Source organism: Abrus precatorius, unplaced genomic scaffold (genome assembly GCF_003935025.1).
Source record: "Abrus precatorius isolate BTA unplaced genomic scaffold, Abrus_2018 Scaffold4, whole genome shotgun sequence".
Taxonomy (NCBI): Eukaryota; Viridiplantae; Streptophyta; class Magnoliopsida; order Fabales; family Fabaceae; genus Abrus; species Abrus precatorius.
The window spans coordinates 14,729,380-14,751,997 of record NW_020874384.1 but is presented as its reverse complement, the minus strand read 5'-3'; the positions used below and the strand labels follow the sequence as shown (position 1 = coordinate 14,751,997).

The following is a 22,618-nucleotide window of genomic DNA, read 5'->3' as shown; positions in this document are numbered from 1 at the left end:
AAAAACATATATCGTATCTCATATCAGTAAATTAAGTGTAATGAAAAAGAAAGATTTAATAAATTTTAAAACTCATTATAAGCTTCTTATTTTGAAGTAAAATCTGTGTACATAGACAGAAAATAATAAATTTTCCTCTTGTATGTAGTGCCCTCCATATATAAAATATTGATATGAATGCAATTTTTTAATTACAATATAAATACATTTTTAGTCTATATAAAATCGGAAGAGGTTTAGGTAAATTAACTTCAAATTCTGATGGAGAAATTGATTGCAAATTTGAGAAATTGACAATAATTATTACTTTTATATAAAAATTGAATGTGGGAGAAACTAAAGAAGCGAAAAACATAATTAAGCTAGGATCAATTCAAAACTTGTTTCTATTAAGCTCCACACATGCAATCAGGAGCAGGATAGGTATAAATTGACTGCTTCTCCTTCCTTAATCTTATCTGTCCTTGTCTGTTCTTATGTCCATCAAGAACTGCACGCTGAAATTCTGACCAGCTTATGCTTTTATTCTGAAATAGCTGGCCCAATAGTGCCATGTTTGGTCTGATAGTCTTCAGGTTCATATAAGCACGATGTCCCACCTATAAACCCAAAAGAGACGTTTGGTTAAAATGATAAATTTTGGGAATTCACTTCAATTCTTGCGCCAATGCAAAACAAATTATAGCTCTTCAAGGGTCTTCTAAAACTATACAGTAAGTAATCTTGCACGTAAATAGTTTCAAATGGAATATTTAACAATGATGCTTACAAGAGCATTGTGCATATTGCCTGGAGAAGCAGAAATGAAGATGTCACTTTGCATGCTCACGTAATAATCAACAGCAGCTAATAGTGATGCCTTTCCTTTAACCTTGGCCAGTTTCTCCATGGAGACTAGGCTCTTCTTATCTTCCATAAGAGGAAATAACTTGCTTAAAGTTGCTAACCTAGCTTCTCCACCATAAACCTGAAACCATATAATCAATTCAGACTGTCGCTTATGTACGAAGTGCTTAGCCATAAAGGTGAAAAACTAGTAGATTGTTAATCACTCGGTATCGCTATGAAAATCAGAATGAAATCTTTGCTGTTACATAAGCACAAGCCATCCTGTCATTTGTTAATGAACCTTGTGGGAAGCAAGATAAAGCCGTGTTCTATTGTTGAACCCCAAAGCTGCCAGGAGCAATCCAATCTCTTCAGGAGTCAGTGGGCAACGCCCCTGATTTCGCAATTCTTCATCAGTGAATTGAGAATTCAATACCCTTCCCTGCCAAAGCACTTGTCGGTACTTTGCTAGAGCCATTTTCTCAGCTTTTCCCCCACCAAAATCACAGGCTGAATGAGCAGCCATATCCTGCATATGAAATTTGGAATCATAGACGTGGTCATCGTGAAACTCAAAAAGACCCTCAGTTCTCTGAAAAATGTATAACTTATTGCAGAAAATCCAAGATGAAATGTGCACTTCATTAAACTGCAGTTAATCGAAAACGTCCTTACAACAGAATCATCCTTTTTGTTCAATAGCGGCATGTGTTAACTAGTAGTACTCAACTATAGAATGATATCATTGAACACATGAAACCATGCGCGCTTGCACACACACAGGCAAAAATATGTAGTTCTTTGAAGTGTTAGTTACCCTAAAAGTTCTTTACAACATATTTTTATGTACAAGCATGTATTAGTTGGCTACTCTAATACAAATGCATGAACTATCAATTTGCACGAACAATTACACTAAAACACAGGAAAAATATTTTGATGCTAAGGATATTTTAATCAACAATTCTACTCCAAACAAATAAAACAGTTAGTCTAATAAGTTGTAACTACATATCAAACCATATACAACATAGAATATTGTAACCCCAATGCAATAACTGAATAACGAGACTTTCCAAATGAAATTTGAATGACAAGAGACCTAGAATTTCATGAAGCTACATGTATAAGCTTTGATTCCCATTAAACTGCTCAAACCAAAATGAAGACTTTACTTTGTCAAATCGCAGATGCAACACAACAAACTTCCCAGTTTGCTGTTTTCCAAATTTATCAGTTTCCTCCAGTAGATAGTCATTCCCTTCTGCTTGATTGAAGCTAGAAGTGTGGCGAAGACGATGAACAATGGCCTCTCCTAATTCCTTGATATGTGGAACAAAGATCAGTGCTTCAAAGTTGACTTTACAACGGAGACGTTGGATGTCTGATGGCAAATTGTTGAATGTCAAGCGATGAGAGAATGGTGCAATAGCAGCAATTCCATAACTGTATCAATGAGAAAATGCACAACATTTGAAAATAGTTATTTATGTAAATATAATGAGGAGAAGGATATGGTTGATAAGAAATTTATTAAGGGTTTATGTTCCAATGGGATCCCATTTAACATGTGAAAAAACCCTCATTTTTGTGACATGCTTTCTGCATAAACATGGGTCTTAAAGGCTACAAGGCTCCTTCATATGATAAAGCAAGAATTACTTTACTTGATGAATGTAAACAAAACATAGAGAAGGACCTCTTCCAATCAAAGATACATGACATTCTCAAGGGTTTTCTATTGTTTCTGATGGATAGACCAATAGTATGATAGCCCCTTATAAATATTCTTGCTGTAAATAGTCGAAGAACTATATTTTTGTATGCTGAAACTTTTTTGGGCAAAGAGGTGGGCCCTCATAATGTGCTTCAAGTTGTCACAGACAATGTTTCAAATTGCAAAGCCTGGGAGGGAGGTACATAAGGTAGAGAAACATATATTCTGGTCCCTATGTATTGTTCACACTCTTAATCTTCTTAAAGATTTTGCAAGATAATTTGAGTAGTTGTGTATCGCATATAAGAGAGGAAAAATATTGTTAAATGTCCAGTGAATCATTCTCCAGAATTAGCTATTTTAGAGAGCACTATAAATTGGGGCTTCTTAAGGTGGGAAAAACTAAATTTGCTTGGCACCACATTTTGTCAGAAGTGACTTATTGATAGTAGAGATACTTTGGCAACTATGGTTGTAATTAAATTATGGAAGGATTTGATAAAACAAGGAAATGAGCATGCAAAAGAAATGGATGTTTTAGTTACAAAGACTATTAAAAGTGAGGAACTTTAGGGAGATAGAAAATATAATCACAATCAAAAACCTATTTATTTGTTGATCAAAGTTTGTGATGGAGAAGGACTGAAAATGAGTGAGATATGGAAAAAGATGCAGAGCTTGCTGGATGAAATAAAAGATATAATGAAAGAAAACAAACATTTTGATAATTATGACAAGATGGACGAAATTGTGCTCGATAAATGAGAGATGTCAGTCCCTTTGCATTATCTTGCACTTCTAGATTTTAGATATCTAGCTTTACCAGTGTAAGGAGGTACAATAAGGCCTCCAAATGAAGATGAGAATATTATTATGGGTGTCATGAAAACTTTCAGTTGAATATCCAATGATAGCGTGGGAGAAAATGGGGAAGAAGCAAAAATCTTAAAGCAATTTGCAATTTTTCATTCACATATAGGCCTTTATATTAGTGACAATGAATGTTATTGACTGGTGGTATACTTTCGGCTCACAAACTCCATAATTAGCAAAAGTTGCAAGAAAAAAGTGTTATCTCAACTAATTGTTAGTTCCTCAACTGAACAAAATTGGAACACATTCAAATCTTTATAATACAAAGAGAAAATAGGTTGAATACTAAAAGGGCAGATAAATTAATTTTCATTTACTCAAATATTCATTTCTTATCTCACTCTACTGAAATTTCCATTTTATGACTCTGTACATATATATATATAGACCCACACAGTCACACATACTTAAAAATTTGATGCTAAGCAGAATTCTATCTGAAAAAGCAAACCAAAACAGTATAACTCTCATTCCCCCTATCCTAGAAAATTCAAACCATGCAACATTGCTCAGAACATTTTCATTCATTCTCACACATTTCACTGACTATTGATTCATATCACAGAAAAATAACACGTATACCAATTATGTCTGGGAAATCCTCTCTCATCACTAGTATCAAAAGTTTCAAAGTCATATTGACAAAAAATAGAAACAGTATCTAACCAAGTAAGAAATGAATATACCCAAGTTCATTGGAGGAGGAGGGGACAGGGGAGAAAGCAGAATCTGAGGTCAAGCTATAAGCATACCTCTGAAGTACAGGCACCACATTTTCTATATACCAATCAGCAGTAGCTTGAACGGGCGCTGTTTTAATTCTAGTAGCCCTTATGCCTGTGCCATAGTACTCCCTTGTGCTCCAAGAGTAGTCACTAGGAAGCTCCTTCACTATAGATACTTCATCACGAAGAACATCAATAAAGTGGTCCACATCAAATATATCTGCAAACGAACTGCAGAAACACAACAACTTCACATAAATAGTTACTTCTCATTTTGAAAACTAAACAGATAAGTATTGCAAAAATAGCTGTCTCTGGATATACCTTGAATCTTGCCAAACAGGGTTCACTTCAAAATGTGGGATCACCAAAGTTGCATTCAAAATTTTAGCAACAGCAACAGCATCACATATCTTTCAAAGAGAGAGGAAAGGGAAGAATTACATAAGACGGGTGATCAAGTTTGGACATTAGATGCATGTTAAAATACCACTTTTTTTTACTTCATATATTAGATCAAATTATACCCTTTCAACACAAACTCATTCACGTACCCCCATCTTCTGCTGGTTCAACCCTCCATCAAGAAAAATCTGGATATAACCCCGTGTCTTTTCAGGTAGCGCTGCAAGAAATTATAACTATAAGGAAAGTGCAAAATACCAGACCCTACTGACAAACAACCCAGTCCTCATTTTCAAGACAAATCAAAGTCAAATTGTAAATAAAACAAAAAGAAAAGAAAAATCAATTCACAATTTGAACTCACAAGGTGATTTTGGAGGCTCAGTACAAGGTTTCCATCCTTGGTAGGCCAAGGGAGACCAAAGACTAGTTTGTCGTTCAACAGACTGAAAACAAATAAAGAATTGATAATCTTAAAACAACTACACAGAAAAGGCATGCCAAATTAACTAAATCTTTTAATATTTAAATATAATTATCATTATAACTATGATTAAGAATTTAAAATGTACTATCTCTACTCACACTTTGGCGTCGCAGGGCACCCTCTAGCAAAGCCACGTGCATAGGCTTCGGAGCATTCCACTCCTGTAATGGCAATTGATTGATTCCGAAAATCAATCTTTTTAATTTCTCAAAGAAAAGCCACAGTTAAATAAAAATGGAAAACTAATACTTACAGAGAACATAGAAGGGAAAGCACGACCCAGAGGTTGGAAAAGATTGGGAATGAAAGGCGGCAACAGAATCACGAAAGCCACAGCGAAAGCGGATTTTTGAGAGTGGTTTAGTTGGTTGAAAAGCTTCATTGTTCACTCAGAATCAAATAAAGGAGTTTCAACGATGATTTAAACACTGCGTTCTGCACCCAATTGACCCAGAAGAGGATGTTTCCCTCAGCTTCAATGGATTCATCTTCATCTGGAGGTTCAGGGATCTAACTCCAATGCTACTAAATAATCAAATTTATCGCCCAAAGGCATATCAAGTTGGTATTGTATATTTCTAAAAAAATAGGTTAATATTTGTATGAAGATTAACGCGATATTAGAGATCAACTTTTTGAAATTTATGTTAAAACATCAATAAAATTAGTTATGATGTACCTCCAAGAAGTTTAAGACACTTCATCATATATGACGTAATGGAAGTTACCCCCAAAATTATTTCAATGTAATCTCTTCTTTTTTAGATTTCTGTCCCAACATTTATAAAAAATAATAATTAATTGGCATAATTTTTAAGGATAAATGATAACTCTAATATTTATATATTTTTAGACTATTAATATATGAGTTTAAGTTTAATCTATTAATAAAGTACAAAGTTTTATATTATCAAAAAAGTACAAAGTTTTACACTTATGGCTTGAAAGTTAGTTATTACAAAATTAATATATTTTTTTTACTAATATTGTAATTTATAATTAAATAATAACAATTTATACATCAATCAAAAGAGAATTTTTCGAGAACACATTTATTGCAATCTAAATTGGACCGAAACGACAGTTCATGATTGATCATTGGGCCTAACTTCATTTCTCACAAACAGGAAACTATCCCTGACATGATCCATGTCCTTCTCATGGCCACAAACACCATTCCTGACATGATGGCATTCTTGTTGTTGGATAGAGGGTATGTGAGGAGTGTTCCTGTGGTGGTGGTGGTGGTGGAGTTGCACCATAGACTTTGATTGCCAACGTCTTCTTCATATTCAAATCCAAATTGGATTGAAGGTTTTCTCCTAAAATTTGTTTCAATCATACATGTTCCACATCAAGAATGCTTACAAAAGCTCTCTATTTGTTTATTATCTATTACATCAGAGCTGTTTATCAATTTAGGTAAAATACGCTTATAAATGCCTTTTTTCTGTCATAAATATTACTTTTTCCTCCTTGTCGTCATGTACCAATGTCATAATAGCTTTTCTCTGTACACCATGACCTCATTTTATATCTTATCACTCACAAAATTCTTTTTTTTTTCATATTCAAATAAGGAGAATGTGTAGTTGAAAGGAAAATTCACGGCACCATCTAAAATTCATGTTTCCAAAAGAAGAAAGTTCCCGAATCCATTTAAACCAAAAAAATTATCACATTACTGTAATCTTATTCTTGATTAAATTTCCTTTAAAAGAACAGTAACATTAAACAGAACTAGAGTTACATAATTATCAACCATTAAACAACATCTACAACAAACAAAGATAATTAAACAAAGAAAAACAACTTCCCACAAGTTTTCCATATCTATTGCTCCGAACAAACCACAACACAAAACTCAAACCACCTTTCGTGGCCTCCCTCGCTTCCGCGGAGCAGATCCCAATCCCCCATTTGCAACAGCCACAGCTGGTTTCCCTACATTGGGAGCATTCACCACGGGCGGCAGGATCCAATTATGAACCTCGGAAGACTCAGGCCCCTCAGAACCCAAAGTTGGAAACACGAAGCCCATGGGAAAGAATCCCCAGTGACAATAATAAGCCTCTTGACCCGGCACGAGTGGAGGCAGAGACGGAATGGAAAGGCCATGGAAGGATCTTTCGCAATTCTGGCACCTCAAACAACAACCCTGGTAAACCCTAGGGTACTCGTACAAACGATAACAGTAGGGACATGCAGTCCAGAAACTCACTGATTCGTCCAAACCGGGGTTCCCCCTTCGAACCGGTAACTTACCGTGGTGAACTGAACCGGAGAGGTCAAACCGGCAGATGTCGTTATCATAAATGGGCTTTTGGACAGGGTCTGATAAAACAGCCCATGCATCGGCAACAAGCTTGAAAGCTTGGTCAGCAAGGGAGAAAGGGTTCTTGTCGGGGTGAAGGAGAATGGCGAGTCTACGATAGTTTTTTCTGATGAGGTCAAGGTCTTGACAACCGCGATCGAGTTGGAGAATAGCGTACCAATCGAGGTGGTTGTTGCTGATGGGTTTCTCCGCAGCGACAAGGACATCGACGATGGCGATGATCTGGTCTGAACCTTCTTGAAGCGGTTCCGTTTCCTGCGCTAGAATGGCAAAGTCCCTTGAACTGTAGAGATCACGGCTCTGCAATAGTTTTTCGCCGATTCCGAGCAAGCGTTCGGCTTCGGCTCTGTTTGTTTCCATTTTTTGTTTTATTTTTCTGACGGGCCTTCGACTGCCTTCTTGGGAATTACAGGCCGAACTACCCACGTATTAAATATGTTTTTAGATAAACAAAGTTATATATAACAAAATAAATTTATAAAAACTAAAAATTATATTATTTTTTTAACTATAAGATGTTCTTATAAGTTGTTTATAAATATTTACAAACACTTCATAAATATTGTATGTTACTTTATTCAGTTTTTTTTTTCTAAAAAATGATAACTAATCTTCTTTAGAGTAAAATTTCAGTATTTTTTATATCTTCGTTCTAAAAACGAAATAGAAATTTTTTAATCAAACAAAAATAGTTATTATTATTTTAAGTAGTGTAATGTTAATAATATATGTTGAAGTATATTTTTTATGGTTAATTAAATTTTATTTTAAAACAAACAAAAATTGTGAATTTTACTCATATTTTTGTAACTTCAAAAAAATTGTGAGTTTAAGAGTGTAATTCAAAGGCTTATCATTTAAGAAAATAAATATGTATTCAAGGAGAACTAAAGGGAAAATTTTCCTAAACTTGCCAATAGTTTAGGTAAGGAAAAAAAAATTAATTATTCATATTTTTAGTCCTTTTAATTCATATTACTAGGCTAGTTTTTCAATTTTTTTCTTCTACTTGAGTGTATTTATCTTTTTTTTTATATAAATCTAATCCATGTTAAATTTTTCTTTCAAGTTTTTTTTTGTTATATATATATATATATATATATATATATATATATATATATATATATTATATGTGTGCATGCAAGTTCATACTTTGAGCACGTGTGTGTATGAATAATAAAGTTTAGTTTTTATTGTTTAATCTTAAAAATTAAGATATTCTTTTATTATTAAAAGACGTTAGAAATATACTTTATAAAAATTATAAATTATTAGTTAAAATTTATTATAAATGTATAAATATAGGATTAAAATTTCTATAATTTTGTTTATAAAGTTAAGTCATTTAAACGATGGCATACAAATTAAAAATATATATTTAATTGTCTTATTTTTATCAAAAGCATTGTAAATTTTTTCTTTAAACATTTTTAGAATTTGTTTATGCAATAAATTAGTAGATAAAAAATATTTAAAAACTAATTTTTGAGACAATAATCATCTAAGAAGTAAATTTGAGAGACAAAAAAATAATATTTTAAAATTGTAAAATACTATTTTTTTTAAATTAATTAGTAAAGTTAATAAAAATTAATTTATCATATTTTAGATTAAAAAAATTACATTTTAATTAGTTAGTTTTAAACATTAAAAGATAACTTCATCATTAAGAAATATTAAAAACACATTTTAAGTTATTTGTTAAAAAATCATTAGAAACTATAAAAGTAAGAAAGATAAATAATAATATATCTATGTATGAATAACAATCATTTAAATTTTCTATACAAGAATTAATAAATATATTTATTATCTTATTTTTATTTGAAATTATAAAAAAATTATTATTATTAGTTTAGAATTTGTTTATGCAATAAACAAATAGAGAAAGAAGATTAAAAATGAATTTTGAGATAATAATTATCTTGGGAGTAAAATTAGAAAAAAAAAAAAAGGTTATACCTTGAGAAAAACAAAATTAGCTAAAGAGAGAAAATTAAGAGTGAAAAGGGTTTTTTTTAATAATTTGTATTTAAATATTAAAAATGTGTTATTGATATTTTGTCTATTGTTTTATATTTTAAATACAAAATATATATTTAATAATTTAAAATATAAGAAATTTTAGAAACTGCATTACTCTAGGACATGGTATATAATTATAGGATATACATCAATAAATTTAAATTTATTTTTTTAATGATTTTAAATAGTGTCATTTCATGTTTGATTTAAGAGAAACTTTTATTTATTTTTTATTTTAATTTACGTTATGTTTTGACAGATAAATACAATAGACTATTTTTTTATATATAATCTCACTCTATATTTAATTGATATAATATGATAATTTTATATTGTATATATAATAAAATAACACAATATTTAATTATTATTTTGATATACATTAAAAGTAAAATAAGAGAATAACTTATTTTACTTTGTTTTTATTTAATAATCATTTTATGTCATTTTTTAATCATATATAAAATAATAATAAAATTTAGCAAATAATCTTCTTATCCATGGTAACTATTTTTATATAGGCTTAATTATATTTGTAGTATCCACAAAAGTAGTACTTTTTTAGAAAAAGTTTTTTTTAAAAAAAGTATTAAAATTTAGTTTTCAACATTTTAAAAATATTTGAAATAATTGTTTATCAATTATCTTATATTAATTAATGAGTTAAATAACATTACTGACTTTTCATTTTGATTTTAATATTTTATTATATAAAATTAATATTTACAAAATAATTTTATTAAAAACTAATAATTAATTTAAATATTTTTTTTTCTTTCTTTCTCCCTTCTCTCCACCTAGAGACTAGAGACTACTCCATCAGCATCTACTCTGATATCTGCAAATGATAACAAGAATGGTGGTGATTTGGTTCTATTACTTTTTGAAATAAGAAAAGTAATGAGGATTGGATGGACATGGCTGAAAGTGAAGCAAGTTACATTGGTGGCGATAAAGACAGCCACAATAAGGTTGGCAACACTTTTTGTATTAGCTGTGGGTGGGATTTTTTAAAAATAAATTAAACATTATTCAGGGGCTTTTTAATAAAATATAATATATTAAAATATTAAAAATAAATAATAACATATCAATAATGAATTAAAATTTTATTATTTAACTTTTTACTTAATAAACAATATTTAACATATTATTATAAACTAAATTTTAATTATTTTTTAGACTTATTCTAAAAAGTGTTATTTTTATAAATATAAAAAATATAATTAGGACTCTTTTATAATCACTATAGCCACTGGCACAAGAGTGTGAAAAGGTTTTATTTGTTTCAAAATATAAAAAATGGCAGAATAAAAAGGTTAATCAAATAAATTTGTGATTAAAATTTAATCAGCATGAAACGTAGAAGACACAAGGAACCAAATCAGTGATTATTAATACTACTGAGTCACTGTAGTGATTCAAATTTATCTTTGTACATTAATTTTCTTTTTGTTATGAATTACTTTTTTTAGCAGCGACATTGTATCGAAATAGAAAGTAAGAAAAATAACATCTGTATATAAAAAATAATATGCTTTATTTGGATGAAAATATTATAAATAATGATATAATTTAATAATGTTAACTGTAAAAAATAGAAAAAAATGAAAAAAATCTCATTTGTTAGTTAATATTTTATTTTTTCTTCAACTAAATAGGAGGACTGTACATAACGTGATAATAAGGGACATCAATGAAACATCTTAATCAAAATTTTGAAGTATTATGCCGTACACTTAATTATTAATTATTTGCACCTTGATTATTAATATAAAAAGCAAAAGAAAAAATAGTTTAGTAATAATGGACTATATTTAGAAAAACTACCCATAGGCAATAGCAAGTCAGAAAGCACAATGGCCATGATGTACGAAAAGCAATAATCTACTTAAATAAATACATAAAATATTCATTGAAAAAATAAATATGAAAATTACAATTTATAACATTAAAAAAGTATAAATTCATAACTTCAAAACTTGAATCCAACCACAGGTTCAAGAGAGATCACATTCACGTCTATGTCACTCTTAAAAACCAATGGCAGTTTTTCCTACAATAAATTATTGTTTTTAAATATCCCTATGTATTTTGACCATTGATCATGGTGGTCTTATTTATTTAAGCAAATTTAGCTAAAAAAATATTAAAAAATATACATATGTTATAAAAATATAGAAAGAGTCCAGCGTTTTTTAGCTATAAAGGGAAGGGTTTCTTTCCTTTCTTGATAAACCAGTCAGCATTCCAATCAAGGTTATCTTTCTTTGATTCTTTCTGTTTCTCTCTCTATCTTCTGTGTCTCTTTTTGTGTTCCTAACTCCCAAAAGTTCCCAGTTGTGCTCTACCACTTCCTTTCTTTGGTAATAATCTAACTGGTAACATTTTCCCCCGTTTATTCTATATGCTTTCACTGATCCAGATGATGCTAGCTAGATCAATCCAGCTACGGTGAAATCATTAAAACTAAAACCCACCACTCCAAAGCTTTCATCATATCCTTGCATGTTAACAACCTTCCTTTTGTGTGGTAGATTCTTTTTTATATTCTTGTGTTTATTGTTAGCCAGATCTGAAAGTAGGTGTGCTATACTAGGGTTTTTTTTATGCTAAGCAAAAAAAAGTAAATTTCTTTTTCTTTATAAGCATAATATTATGCTTATATATTTATTTTGTTTAGAGATAAAGCATGAGATTATGGATGGAAGGATGTATGGGTAAGAGTTCAAGGTTTTTTTTTTTAAGTTGTAAAATTAATTTTAAAATTTTCTAATTAAAAAATACTTGTTTCAATTTTATATATATATATCATTTAAGATTAATTTATATGCATTTAAAAGTTTAAAATAAATTTAAAATGACACGGAAGAAGATCAAAATAAAGAAGATCGATAACAAGGCAGCGAGGCAAGTAACATTCTCTAAGAGGAGGAGAGGGCTGTTCAAGAAAGCTGAAGAACTTTCTGTGCTATGCGATGCTGAGATTGGCCTTATTGTTTTCTCAGCTACTGGGAAGCTCTTTGATTATGGCAGCTCCAGGTACGGCGTTGTTGCACTATTTAATTTTCAGTACTATTTTTCTCTCAGTATATGAATACATGCACTGTACATATATGTATAACACATTCTTATGTAGTTTTCAATGAATTCACGTGTGCTTCCTTTCAATCATTATGTACGGTGTTTGAGTGTGGGAGAGACTGAGTGAGAGAGAGGAGAGGGACGGAAATTAGGTGTAATATAATTATGTGTTTGGAGCAGAAACCTCGTTTCATTCCCTTTTTTCCCTTAAGTACATGCACATGGAAATTTAATAGTTTATTGAAGCTCTATGAAAGGGTGTTGTGAGAAATCAAAAAGAAACTGCATCGTTAATTTATAAGCTTTTGATTATTATAGTATTTTATTGTTTTTACTATTTTTATAATACTAAAAAAGAAAAACAAAGTGAAAATTGTGATGATATTTTAGTAATTACTAATAAAATTATATAAATAAAACAAAAGACTTGAGCTTTCTGACATTAATCGGAACTGAATCTCCTTCCAAGCTCAATCAACATGATATTTGTGACCAATAGCATATGCTATAATCTTACAATATATATTTTGTAGATAGACTAGTTTGTTTATACATTCGATCCGTTTAAGCCTCTAATCGTTTCATTTACACATTGATTCATTTGACTGAATGGTGTATAGCTTTAGGCTTTTCGCATCTAACTTTTTCTGCATGGTTCTGAGATTCAACTGGTTGAGCATGTCTTATTGAATAAGTGATGTTGGGTAGAACAATAACTATACATGTATTGTGTATGGGAATGGGAATTGGAAAATGCAGATAAGGGCTTGCTTATTGCTTGTACTCATGCTTTTTTGTTTTATAAAACGGTTTTTAAGCATTGTTTTTGAAAAGGGAAAAGAAAACTTTTTTTTTTACTTGTTTCGAATAACCCATTATTTTCCCTTCTCTTCTCTAAAAACCATTCATTTCACTTCTCTTCAATTCATGATGACCGAAAAGGGAGTTGATCTCGGCACTACCTATATTCTACTCACTCACATATGCAACAAACTATATTTTTTAACTGAAATTGAACTGATTTTTTAAACACTTTCTGAAATCTCTTGTCGACAAGGTTTTTCTTTTGTTGTGTTTTTAAAAAACTAAAATTAGTTTGGTAAAACATTAAGCAAACATGTTATTAATCAACTGTTGGATTTTGTTTTGTTGTGAAGTTTATGTACTTTTTCTCCAAAATTATGCTTGTGCTTGTAGGAATATATAATTTAATTCCTTGAAAAAACATGAAATTCTTTTTATATAAGTAAAAATTGTGATTTATAATTTTGATTATGAAATTCTGATTGATGATGATGTTGTTAGTTTGTTTGAAATAGTTCATAAAGAAATTATTTAAATTTATAGAAATAATTTATATTTTTATAATTTTTTATTTCAGTAAATTTATTAGAGTGAGTTATTAAAATTTGATTTTTTATTTTATTCTAATAATTTTTATGGTTAAATTTATAGTGTAAGAATTTTCATGTGATAAAAATTATTAAATAAATACTTAATTAACTAAAGTGTTTACTCGAATACATTTTTAGTGTAGTAGATGTTCTTTTTCCAGACGTACTTAAGGACTTTAATAAAGGACTGATTAAATTGATTACTTTGAAATTGATCGTAATTAGATAATATGTTTGTCTTAAAAACGAGGACCTGGTTCATTAGTTTTGTATGGGAAGGAGAGGGTTCTCATCAGTTTAACTATATTAATGACAATTAGTCAAGTCTTTTAAGTTACCAATTCTTACATAAATATCATTAGTACCTAAATAATCTTAAATTTAAAGAAAGAAACATCCATCATGAAGTTTTCATTCTATCGAAGTGCTCCTTGGTGAAAATGTTAGGTAGCTTTCGTAGGCAATGATAATATTAATCTAACATGTCCAAACAACTTGTGTTTGTTGCCTGACCCTTTGTGAGACGCATGTTCATCCCACATAGCTAAACTATATACTCAGTATGTTAGGGCAATGATGTGATAAAATGGAAACAAACGTCATGGACTACGCAAGGGTCTTTTCCTTTTAATTTGTTAATTAAGGATAGGTTCACTATGCCAAAAAAATATTTAGAAAGCGTTTAAAACTACTCTAAAATTCGTGCTATTCAATATGTTATATTTAAGAGAGCGGTTAAAATTATTAGAGAGCAGTTTCATGTGTAATTGCTATCTAAAGTATAAATGTAAAGATTGTAGAGATGTTCCACTAAGAACCATATGACCACGAATATAAAATTTTAATTTTTTTTTTGTGAGTTAATTTATTATTACGTTTAAATTTTAATTTATAAGTTTGACATTTATTTTTATTTTTATTTTTATCACAAATCAAAATTAAATTTTGGTTTGTATAATGTATTAACTAAACAATTCATATTTTCATGAAGAGAACACAAGTAAGCAGTACAAATTAGCAGAATGACTCACTCTTAATGAAGAGGAAAAAAAAAAGAATAAATTATTCACTATTAATAAAAAAAATTGTGAAAAAGATACTTATAAGTATGAAAAAAGAATAATTTATGACTTTGGAGAAGAGTTCTCCCTACTCTTTTAAGTATAGATATGAAATTCTTAAAAGTATAGATTTGAAAATATTTCAATGCTAATTGCTTTCTAAATATATTGTTATTGTTACATAGCAGTTCAAAAAATTCTTGTATGGTATAGTAATTTTTTCAAGAATTATATTATTTAAACATGACTCTTTGACATTGTATTTATTTGTTTTCATCTCTCACTTTATTTTTTATCCCTTTTCTTCGTATGTATACACTAAAAAATACTCCACAAAAGTTGAAAGGACAACAAATATTGTACGAAATTGCCATACAAAAACACCTCTTGCTCAGTAATTTCGTACTTGTGTACTATAGTTTAAATTCACGAGAACTTTAATTTACTTCCTACCACCAGCTCTCTCAGTGACCTGAACCATCTACCAAAAGGATGATGGTATTCTTGTATATCAAGGTTAAAAAATATAAATTATTAGAGATTAGATCTGTGAATGATACATAATTATAAACGTGAATATTCATAAAAATTGACAAAAAAAAAAAACACAATCACTAACATTGTTTGTGTGAAACAGATGATTAACTGTACATCTTTGACTCTATTGAACGTTTTTTAATACAAACTTCTCACGTACTCCTATGCAAGTTATTAGAAAACATCATGTCCTACAGATAGCTTTTTTTTTATTATATAAAAATGACTAGATTATGCTTATAACTTGCATTTGGGTAATTTTTTTCTCCTTGGTAAAGACGTGCAAACAGTCATTAAGATGATTGCTTTGATTTCGAACAAGAATGTTATCTTTAAATGAGAAGTGAAACAGCTAGAAAGAGAAAAAAAATTAGAGGAATGTAAATTAAAAACAAAATATATACTATTTAGATTGATAAAGATAATAAAATAATTTTTTATTAGTTTAAATAAGTGAAACGATATAAATTTTTTATATAAATTAAAAAAGTAAATTTTAATTAAACTATTTATTTTATTAAATTTAATGTAAAATTGATTTTTTTTGTATTATAAAAACTAATTCAATTTTTAAACAAAATAGAAAAAGGTAGGTTTGCTATCCCCTCCATTTCATGATATTTTTAGACGTCAGTCCCACCTCTCCCTGTAAAAATAGTATCTCATTTTTTAGTTTTTCTTTTTCATTATTTTCTTTTCCTCAATTTACATCTAACAAACAATGGGAAAAACTGAGATTTACGGGGTTAGAATAAAAATTGATAGGTTAAACTTTCTGCTTCAGCCTATACTAATTAAATTGGTATGAATTAGTATCAACATTCATATATGGAAACATAAACAAGTCGTGATGCATGTTATCCTTAATTCCCTTCGTATTAACATCATTCATTCCCTCATTCTTAATATACAATTCCTAATTAGACTACCTGTGTGTGTCCTATATTCGTTCATGGGTTCACCAGTACATTCAGACTTTTTAAAATGCATTTTATATGTGGCTTCATTCTACTATATATGTTGTATAAGGAAAGGAAGTTTGTGCTTAGTAAATAACTTCAATTGGCACTGAATAGACAATTATTGCAAAACGGTATTGATTTGAAATTATGATGACTGCAACTTTACGCATTAGTAACTAATATAATTTTGGTTTTTTACAAATAGCGCAGCTAAATACAATGGGAGGCATCAATTACTTTAATTTCACTTTTGCAATTAATGTTGTTTGTGTTGGCAAAAATCTTTGCCATTTGCTTTATTTCCATTAAAAATGTATTTAATTTGACGTTTGTTGCTAACTTTTTCTTCACCCTTGTCTCTTCTTGTTTTCCTGGTAAAGTATGAAGGACATAATTACAAGGTATTATAGGCACTCCCATGTCATCAACACCAGACCTTCACCGGAACCGCAGGTTTGTCCCCTCCCTAAAAAAAAGCAGTTCTTATATTATGCTTTTGTCTATTTATTAGTTTGCTAAAGTTGTTGGTGACCAAAGTAAAAATTTCAATTGTTTATATAATTGCTCTCATCATATTAATATGTTACCATATATACATTTATATCAACACATTATTTATTAGTATATACTTTCAAAGTCTATACGAATAATTTAATTTTTATTAGATAAAAATATGCTGCTATTTGTCAGTAAATAATAATTTTTTAGGTAGTGATTGATTAAGCTGTACTAGTAACTGGCAGCTGTATAATTGTTCATTTCAGCTAGTGGATAACAATAACGCCAAATTGAGTAAGGAAATTGCAGATAGAAGCCAAGTACTAAGGTATATCAATTTTGTAAAACATTAGATGAGCTAAAATGCAAGAAAAAGGAAGATGAATTTGAAAATCCACTGTCTTTATTTTTTGATGGACCAGTCAGATGAAAGGCGACGATCTTCAAGGACTAGACCTAAATAAGTTGCGGCAATTGGAGAAAACACTTGAAAAAGGACTCAACCGCGTGATTGAAATTAAGGTACACACAGAAGGTTATTTGGTTAATTTGAATAAACCTCTAGTGCGTGTTCATGATTTGTACTAATAAGTTCAACTTTTACGTTCAGGAAAAGAGGATTATGAGTGAGATTTCCGACCTTCAGAAAAAGGTTTGTTGACATAGCTTGATGATGAAGTTAGTGTTTGACAATTTTTAGTCAAATTGAAAAGCACGTAATTCTGGTCCCTGAAAAGATAAACTTCTAAATTGTGAGTCAAACTAAATATTATTTAAATAAATAATAAAACAAATTAACAGATTGTTGCTAGAGAAACCATATGAAAATATGAATGGTTTAGAACTAGATTAAAATAATAACAACACACCAAATAAAAAAATACACATTTTTAAAGGACAAAGACAAATAATTTATTAAAATATTACTTTTAGGCATGATTTATGTACTCCCTAATTTACGTTCTCGATCACTTCTGACTTTTGAGGATTGTTGCTTTCTTTCATGTATTTTTCTTATAAAGGGAATTGAGTTGGAAGAAAAGAACAAACATTTAAAGCAAAAGGTGAGAAATTTACTAATAAGAATATATGATCAATGTATTGGTTTGTTAAAAGATAATATCAAGTTAAATTAATCAGTTAGTGGAGATGCAGATAGAGGCAATGTTGGGTAAAGCAAAAGTTCCTTCCCTGGTAGGCTCAAATATGAAGATGCAAGAAGGTGTCTCATTAGAGACTATGAATGGTATTAGAAGTTGCATAAATGACCTTCCTCTTGAGGATGGTTCTTCGGACACAGCTCTTAAGTTAGGGTAAGCAAACTGAAACAAACATTTATACAACATAGTAAACACCCATAAGGATTAAACTTGTTTCTTTCTCCTATGTTTACTATTAAGTTATACAAAAGTTTGTTTTTAACTTATTATTACATTTGTTAAACAGTACCTTTGTTTTTCTCAGGTTGCCCTTCTTTAACTGAAGATGTAACTTAGTGAAAGAGTCTAGTCCCATTTTGGCGTTACCAATAATTTTTATTTACATTGTGCCCATATGTTTTTGTTGGATTTGTTTATATGGATGAGAAGTGTATTTTAAATGTAAAAATGTAAAGTTATAGTTATTAATTAAAAAATCATCGAATTGCATTATAACAATTTCACAATTCGTAATATATTTATATGTATTTTTATTACAATATTAGTTGTTAATTTTTCAATTAATAGTTATAACTATATATATATATATATATATATATATATATACACACATTTTTTTTCCTTTTGTCTAGAGGATATATTCATGAGAATCAAATCTAATTTTGTTGATTTTAATGTACTTATGAGTCTATATATCATTATAGAATATTGTTATTTAATGACCTAGTATATATTGAATTAGCATTTGTTAATGTAGCCCATTTTTTAAATAATAATATAAATATTATGATATTTTATTAATAATGTGATATATTATGGACCTGTTTATTTCGGCTTTTGAAAGAAAAAAGTATATAAAAAAATTTCGATGTTTTTATAGAGGTTACAATTATAAAAAGTAGTAGACACATAATTTCAACTTTTTTCTAGAACCATTCAAAACAGTTTCTCTGAAGTTATAACCAGATTATTTGCAGCTTCTGATAATTTTTATAATTTTAACTAAACAATCTTAAAATTTTAGAAAGTGATTAAAAATTTGATTTTTCATAAAAATAATCTTAAACAAACGAATCCTGTATTAATAAATAATTCAGTTATATATAACGCATTTCTAATTAATCCTTGGAGTTAAAGAAGTTAATGGCTACCTTAATAATTTTTTTGAAGTACTTAATATGTTGAATGCGAACTCCTTAAAGGTAAATTTGCCTCTTATAATTTTATTCATTTACAAAACAATGTGTCTGGTAAGTTTTTTTGCCGTTATTTTTTTAAATATTGGCATAATTTGATTTTGATTTTTTTAATTATAACTTTTTTATATAAAAAATATATCGTGGTTTCCCGTAATTTTATGAAACTGAGTATTTAAATTTTAAAGTTTGCAACGATTAGAATGATTGAGAAATAATAATAATAATAATAATTCCTCTCTACGTTTTATCGCTTTCTTATTAAGAAAAGGATAAAAAAAATTATAATCCAAATGCCACCTGACAGTTTTTTTTATTATAATTTCCTTTCATGGGTTATATATTTATTTTACTTGATAATACCTGTCAAGTCTTCCGTTTATCGACATTGATGTATAAATGACATTGTATAAAGATTTATATATAACAAGTTTTATTGAAATTGTATAATTTAATATATTAATAATATTATTCAATAAAATTATAATATAATATTAAATGTTGTAATTTGTAATAAAATGTATTATTTAATAATCTATTATTGTGTTAATTAATATAAGTTAATAAAATAATTAGGTGTTTTGAAAAATAAAAACATAATTTATAATTAAACATGCAGTAATTATTATAGTCTAAATATGAAAATAAATTATTAAAGTGTAAAATACTTGTAGAGAGTAAGTCTTTGAAATTGTTGCACATGGATTGAGAAAGTGAAGGAGACACTAATTGAGTAGTGTCCAATATGATTATTATTATTATTTTTTAACTTTTATGCGAATCTTAAATGATCAGTTTTCTTATAAAATACTTTTGTTGAAAAATACAATTTTGAAAAACGTCAAGAGTGATAATTACTAAAAGTATAATTTAAAATATTCACATGTAATATGAGAATCTAATGTTCTTAAATTATAATTTTTAGTAACTTAAAAGAAACTTATTACGAAACATACACTGTGTTTAGGTGGACTTAAAATAAGAAACATGAAAGAATAAAAAAAAAATTGATTTATTTAGTTGGGGAAGGGATCTGAGAAGTGTTGGATTTTTTATTTTTATTAATTGAATTATTTATAAATTTTTACACAGTATAAATAATTAATAAGAAAACGTATGATAACAAAAGAATTTTTTTTTCAGCTATATACAATTTTTTGGTTGTAATTTAATTATTTTTTGTTCGTTTAAATATGATGATATTTGTTTTCACTTTTTTCTAACCCATTCAAACAATATATTTATTTTCATTTTCTTAAAAGTATTTCAATCTTCTAGTATATTAACTTTTAACGAATAACTCTTGTTATTACTGACTTTTCTTTTAAATTATAAACCATTTTTTTTAAAATCAAGTGCTTATTTTTTTTAATAGCCTTGATTTTTTCTTCTTTTCATTATAATTTTTAATACTTTACATAATTAATTATTCCTGTTTTTATATAATTACGAACTATTTTATCTTAAATGTTTATGAAATTATTTAAGTATTATATATATATATGTTAAGATAATTGATGTTTAAATAATTTAAACTCAATATAAAAATAAATAATTTTAATATAGACCGATATAAAGGAACAAATTTATTATATTTTTCATTTTAAAACCATTTATTATTAGTCATCACTCATAAATTAAATTTATATTTAAAAATAGTAATTTTTTATTTTAGTCATTAAAATATATATCGTAGTCCCTTACATTTAAAATTTAAACTTTAGTGTTAGAATTAAAATTTTTCAAGTATTTTAATAGTTGTTAAATAATGTAAAAATATGATTTATTAAGTGACATGTTAAAATCTATTTTAGACACACAAATAAATGTTATTTTATAATTTCAAAAAAATACTATTTTTGTAATTATTTTTAAAATTTGTGAATTTTGATATCTTATATGTCTCTTTCTTTTCAATTTCATTGTCAAAATTTAAATATGTTTCTTTTGCTATGAATGCAACTACTTCCTCCTTCACTATATGCTTATTAGTTTGGCTGTAATAACAATAAAAATTGGCATGCATTGCTCCATTGAGGTTTTTGCCATCTATAATACTTGTTTCGATTTTTTTATGACTATATGGATGGATCCCAATGAAAATTTGTTCAACAATGATAGATATCAATAAATTTTTAGATGTAAGTGAAGCTAAAAACTTGAAAAGAAAAGGAGAGATGAGAAAATTTGTAAATATAGATGTCAAACATTATAGAATATTTGAGATATGTCATGTTTATTTATCATTCAAAAGTACTCATTTCTTCTACACTCTCATTCGTCATATTTTAAATATTATTATTGTTATGTTCGAAAAAGGATAGCTGTTAAAGAAAGATGATAAAGCAAAATAAGATTTTTTTTTTTAAAACAGATAATAACAAATCACTGTTCCATTGTCATATTTTAACCTTTTTTTTAATGACAAAGGCCAGTTTTAATCGTAATAATTAATGTTTAAAAATTTAAACATAAAAAATTAATCCTAGTAACATTACATATTCCATAAATTAAAGTAAAAATGTAATCATTTAAATAGTCTAACTTAAATATTTTATTAATATAAAATTCCATACAAATAATTAATTTAAAATATTTTAAATATAATATTTGAAAAAATATTATCAATATAATATTTTATAATTAAACATCAATATGCATATTTTTTATATAAAATTTTTAAATTTACTTGGCACGAAATACTACTTCCACTTTTAATAATTAATTTTTTTTAAAATATAAAAATGAAGACTAATTTTTAAAATATAAATATTTAATAAAATCATTCAAATTATAAATGTTCATTATTTTAGTCATCGAATTTATTAAAAATTTAATTTAATCTTTGAATTATTTGTAAAATATAAAATATCAGTTCTTTTATTAATTTATTTTATAACAATTGACAATAAAAACAAAAATATAAAAATTAAAATGAATAAAACTGTAAATAAATTAAAGTAAATTTTTTAGAAAATTAAGAATTAAAAGGATTGACACTTATAAGTAAAGAGATTAAAATAAGTATTTACTTATTTTTAAACATTTTAATTGTTAATTTTTTATAATTTTACTAATTACAAAAGTGATGTTGACAATTTTTTTTTTATATTTATATAAATGAATACAATTTTTTATTTAATATATAATATATTAATTTGAACATTTAATATTATTAACATTGATAAAATAAATTTTAAATTTATGAATATAATAATAATTTTTTAATTTCAATAAACTAAATATTCAATATATATTTAAGAAAGAAGTTTAATTTTTTTTAATGAAAATAGATATATTTATTATTTTAAAATCATAAAATATAATTAAT

At 27.6% G+C, this 22,618-nt stretch overlaps 3 protein-coding genes across 6 annotated transcripts; 1 reads left to right on the top strand and 2 right to left on the bottom strand.

The window, feature by feature from the left end:
• Positions 1-293: 293 nt before the first annotated feature.
• LOC113864877 (O-fucosyltransferase 31-like) lies at positions 294-5,616 on the bottom strand. The gene is made up of 10 exons (XM_027499070.1): positions 5,289-5,616; positions 5,134-5,196; positions 4,913-4,994; positions 4,698-4,768; positions 4,468-4,556; positions 4,171-4,374; positions 2,004-2,274; positions 1,130-1,357; positions 770-967; positions 294-599 (listed from the first exon to the last, which is right to left on the bottom strand). The coding sequence occupies exons 1-10, from the start codon at positions 5,415-5,417 to the stop codon at positions 390-392; spliced, it is 1,545 nt and encodes a 514-aa protein (XP_027354871.1). The 5' UTR covers positions 5,418-5,616; the 3' UTR covers positions 294-389.
• Positions 5,617-6,637: 1,021 nt separating this feature from the next.
• Positions 6,638-7,795, bottom strand: LOC113865714 (dnaJ homolog subfamily B member 14-like). Its single transcript, XM_027500438.1, has one exon. The coding sequence runs from the start codon at positions 7,728-7,730 to the stop codon at positions 6,900-6,902; it is 831 nt and encodes a 276-aa protein (XP_027356239.1). The 5' UTR covers positions 7,731-7,795; the 3' UTR covers positions 6,638-6,899.
• A 3,800-nt stretch (positions 7,796-11,595) lies between these two features.
• Positions 11,596-18,626, top strand: LOC113865235 (MADS-box protein SVP-like). 4 transcript variants are annotated; one of them, XM_027499653.1, is made up of 10 exons: positions 11,596-11,654; positions 11,821-11,928; positions 12,079-12,437; positions 16,814-16,886; positions 17,198-17,259; positions 17,354-17,453; positions 17,542-17,583; positions 17,954-17,995; positions 18,087-18,244; positions 18,396-18,626. In XM_027499653.1, the coding sequence occupies exons 3-10, from the start codon at positions 12,256-12,258 to the stop codon at positions 18,412-18,414; spliced, it is 678 nt and encodes a 225-aa protein (XP_027355454.1). In that variant the 5' UTR covers positions 11,596-11,654; positions 11,821-11,928; positions 12,079-12,255; the 3' UTR covers positions 18,415-18,626. The 4 variants fall into 4 exon arrangements, with proteins under 4 accessions (XP_027355454.1, XP_027355452.1, XP_027355451.1 ...); XM_027499651.1 differs by having other exon boundaries at positions 11,631-12,437; XM_027499650.1 differs by having other exon boundaries at positions 11,631-12,437; positions 18,072-18,244; positions 18,396-18,581.
• The last annotated feature ends 3,992 nt before the right edge of the window (positions 18,627-22,618 follow it).

What these genes read in the sequence shown, in the direction of transcription:
- LOC113864877 (XM_027499070.1), bottom strand. Translation starts at nt 5,417, where the DNA reads ATGAAGCTTTTCAACCAACTAAACCACTCTCAAAAATCCGCTTTCGCT. An exon ending in TGAGCCTCCAAAATCACCTT is followed by an intron (nt 4,769 to 4,912) that starts GTGAGTTCAAAT and finishes AATTTCTTGCAG; the next exon opens with CGCTACCTGAAAAGACACGG. An exon ending in TGAACCAGCAGAAGATGGGG is followed by an intron (nt 4,557 to 4,697) that starts GTACGTGAATGA and finishes TCTCTTTGAAAG; the next exon opens with ATATGTGATGCTGTTGCTGT.
- LOC113865714 (XM_027500438.1), bottom strand. Translation starts at nt 7,730, where the DNA reads ATGGAAACAAACAGAGCCGAAGCCGAACGCTTGCTCGGAATCGGCGAA.
- LOC113865235 (XM_027499649.1), top strand. Translation starts at nt 12,256, where the DNA reads ATGACACGGAAGAAGATCAAAATAAAGAAGATCGATAACAAGGCAGCG. An exon ending in ATTATGGCAGCTCCAGGTAC is followed by an intron (nt 12,442 to 16,811) that starts GGCGTTGTTGCA and finishes TTTTCCTGGTAA; the next exon opens with AGTATGAAGGACATAATTAC. An exon ending in TTTCCGACCTTCAGAAAAAG is followed by an intron (nt 17,584 to 17,953) that starts GTTTGTTGACAT and finishes TTTCTTATAAAG; the next exon opens with GGAATTGAGTTGGAAGAAAA.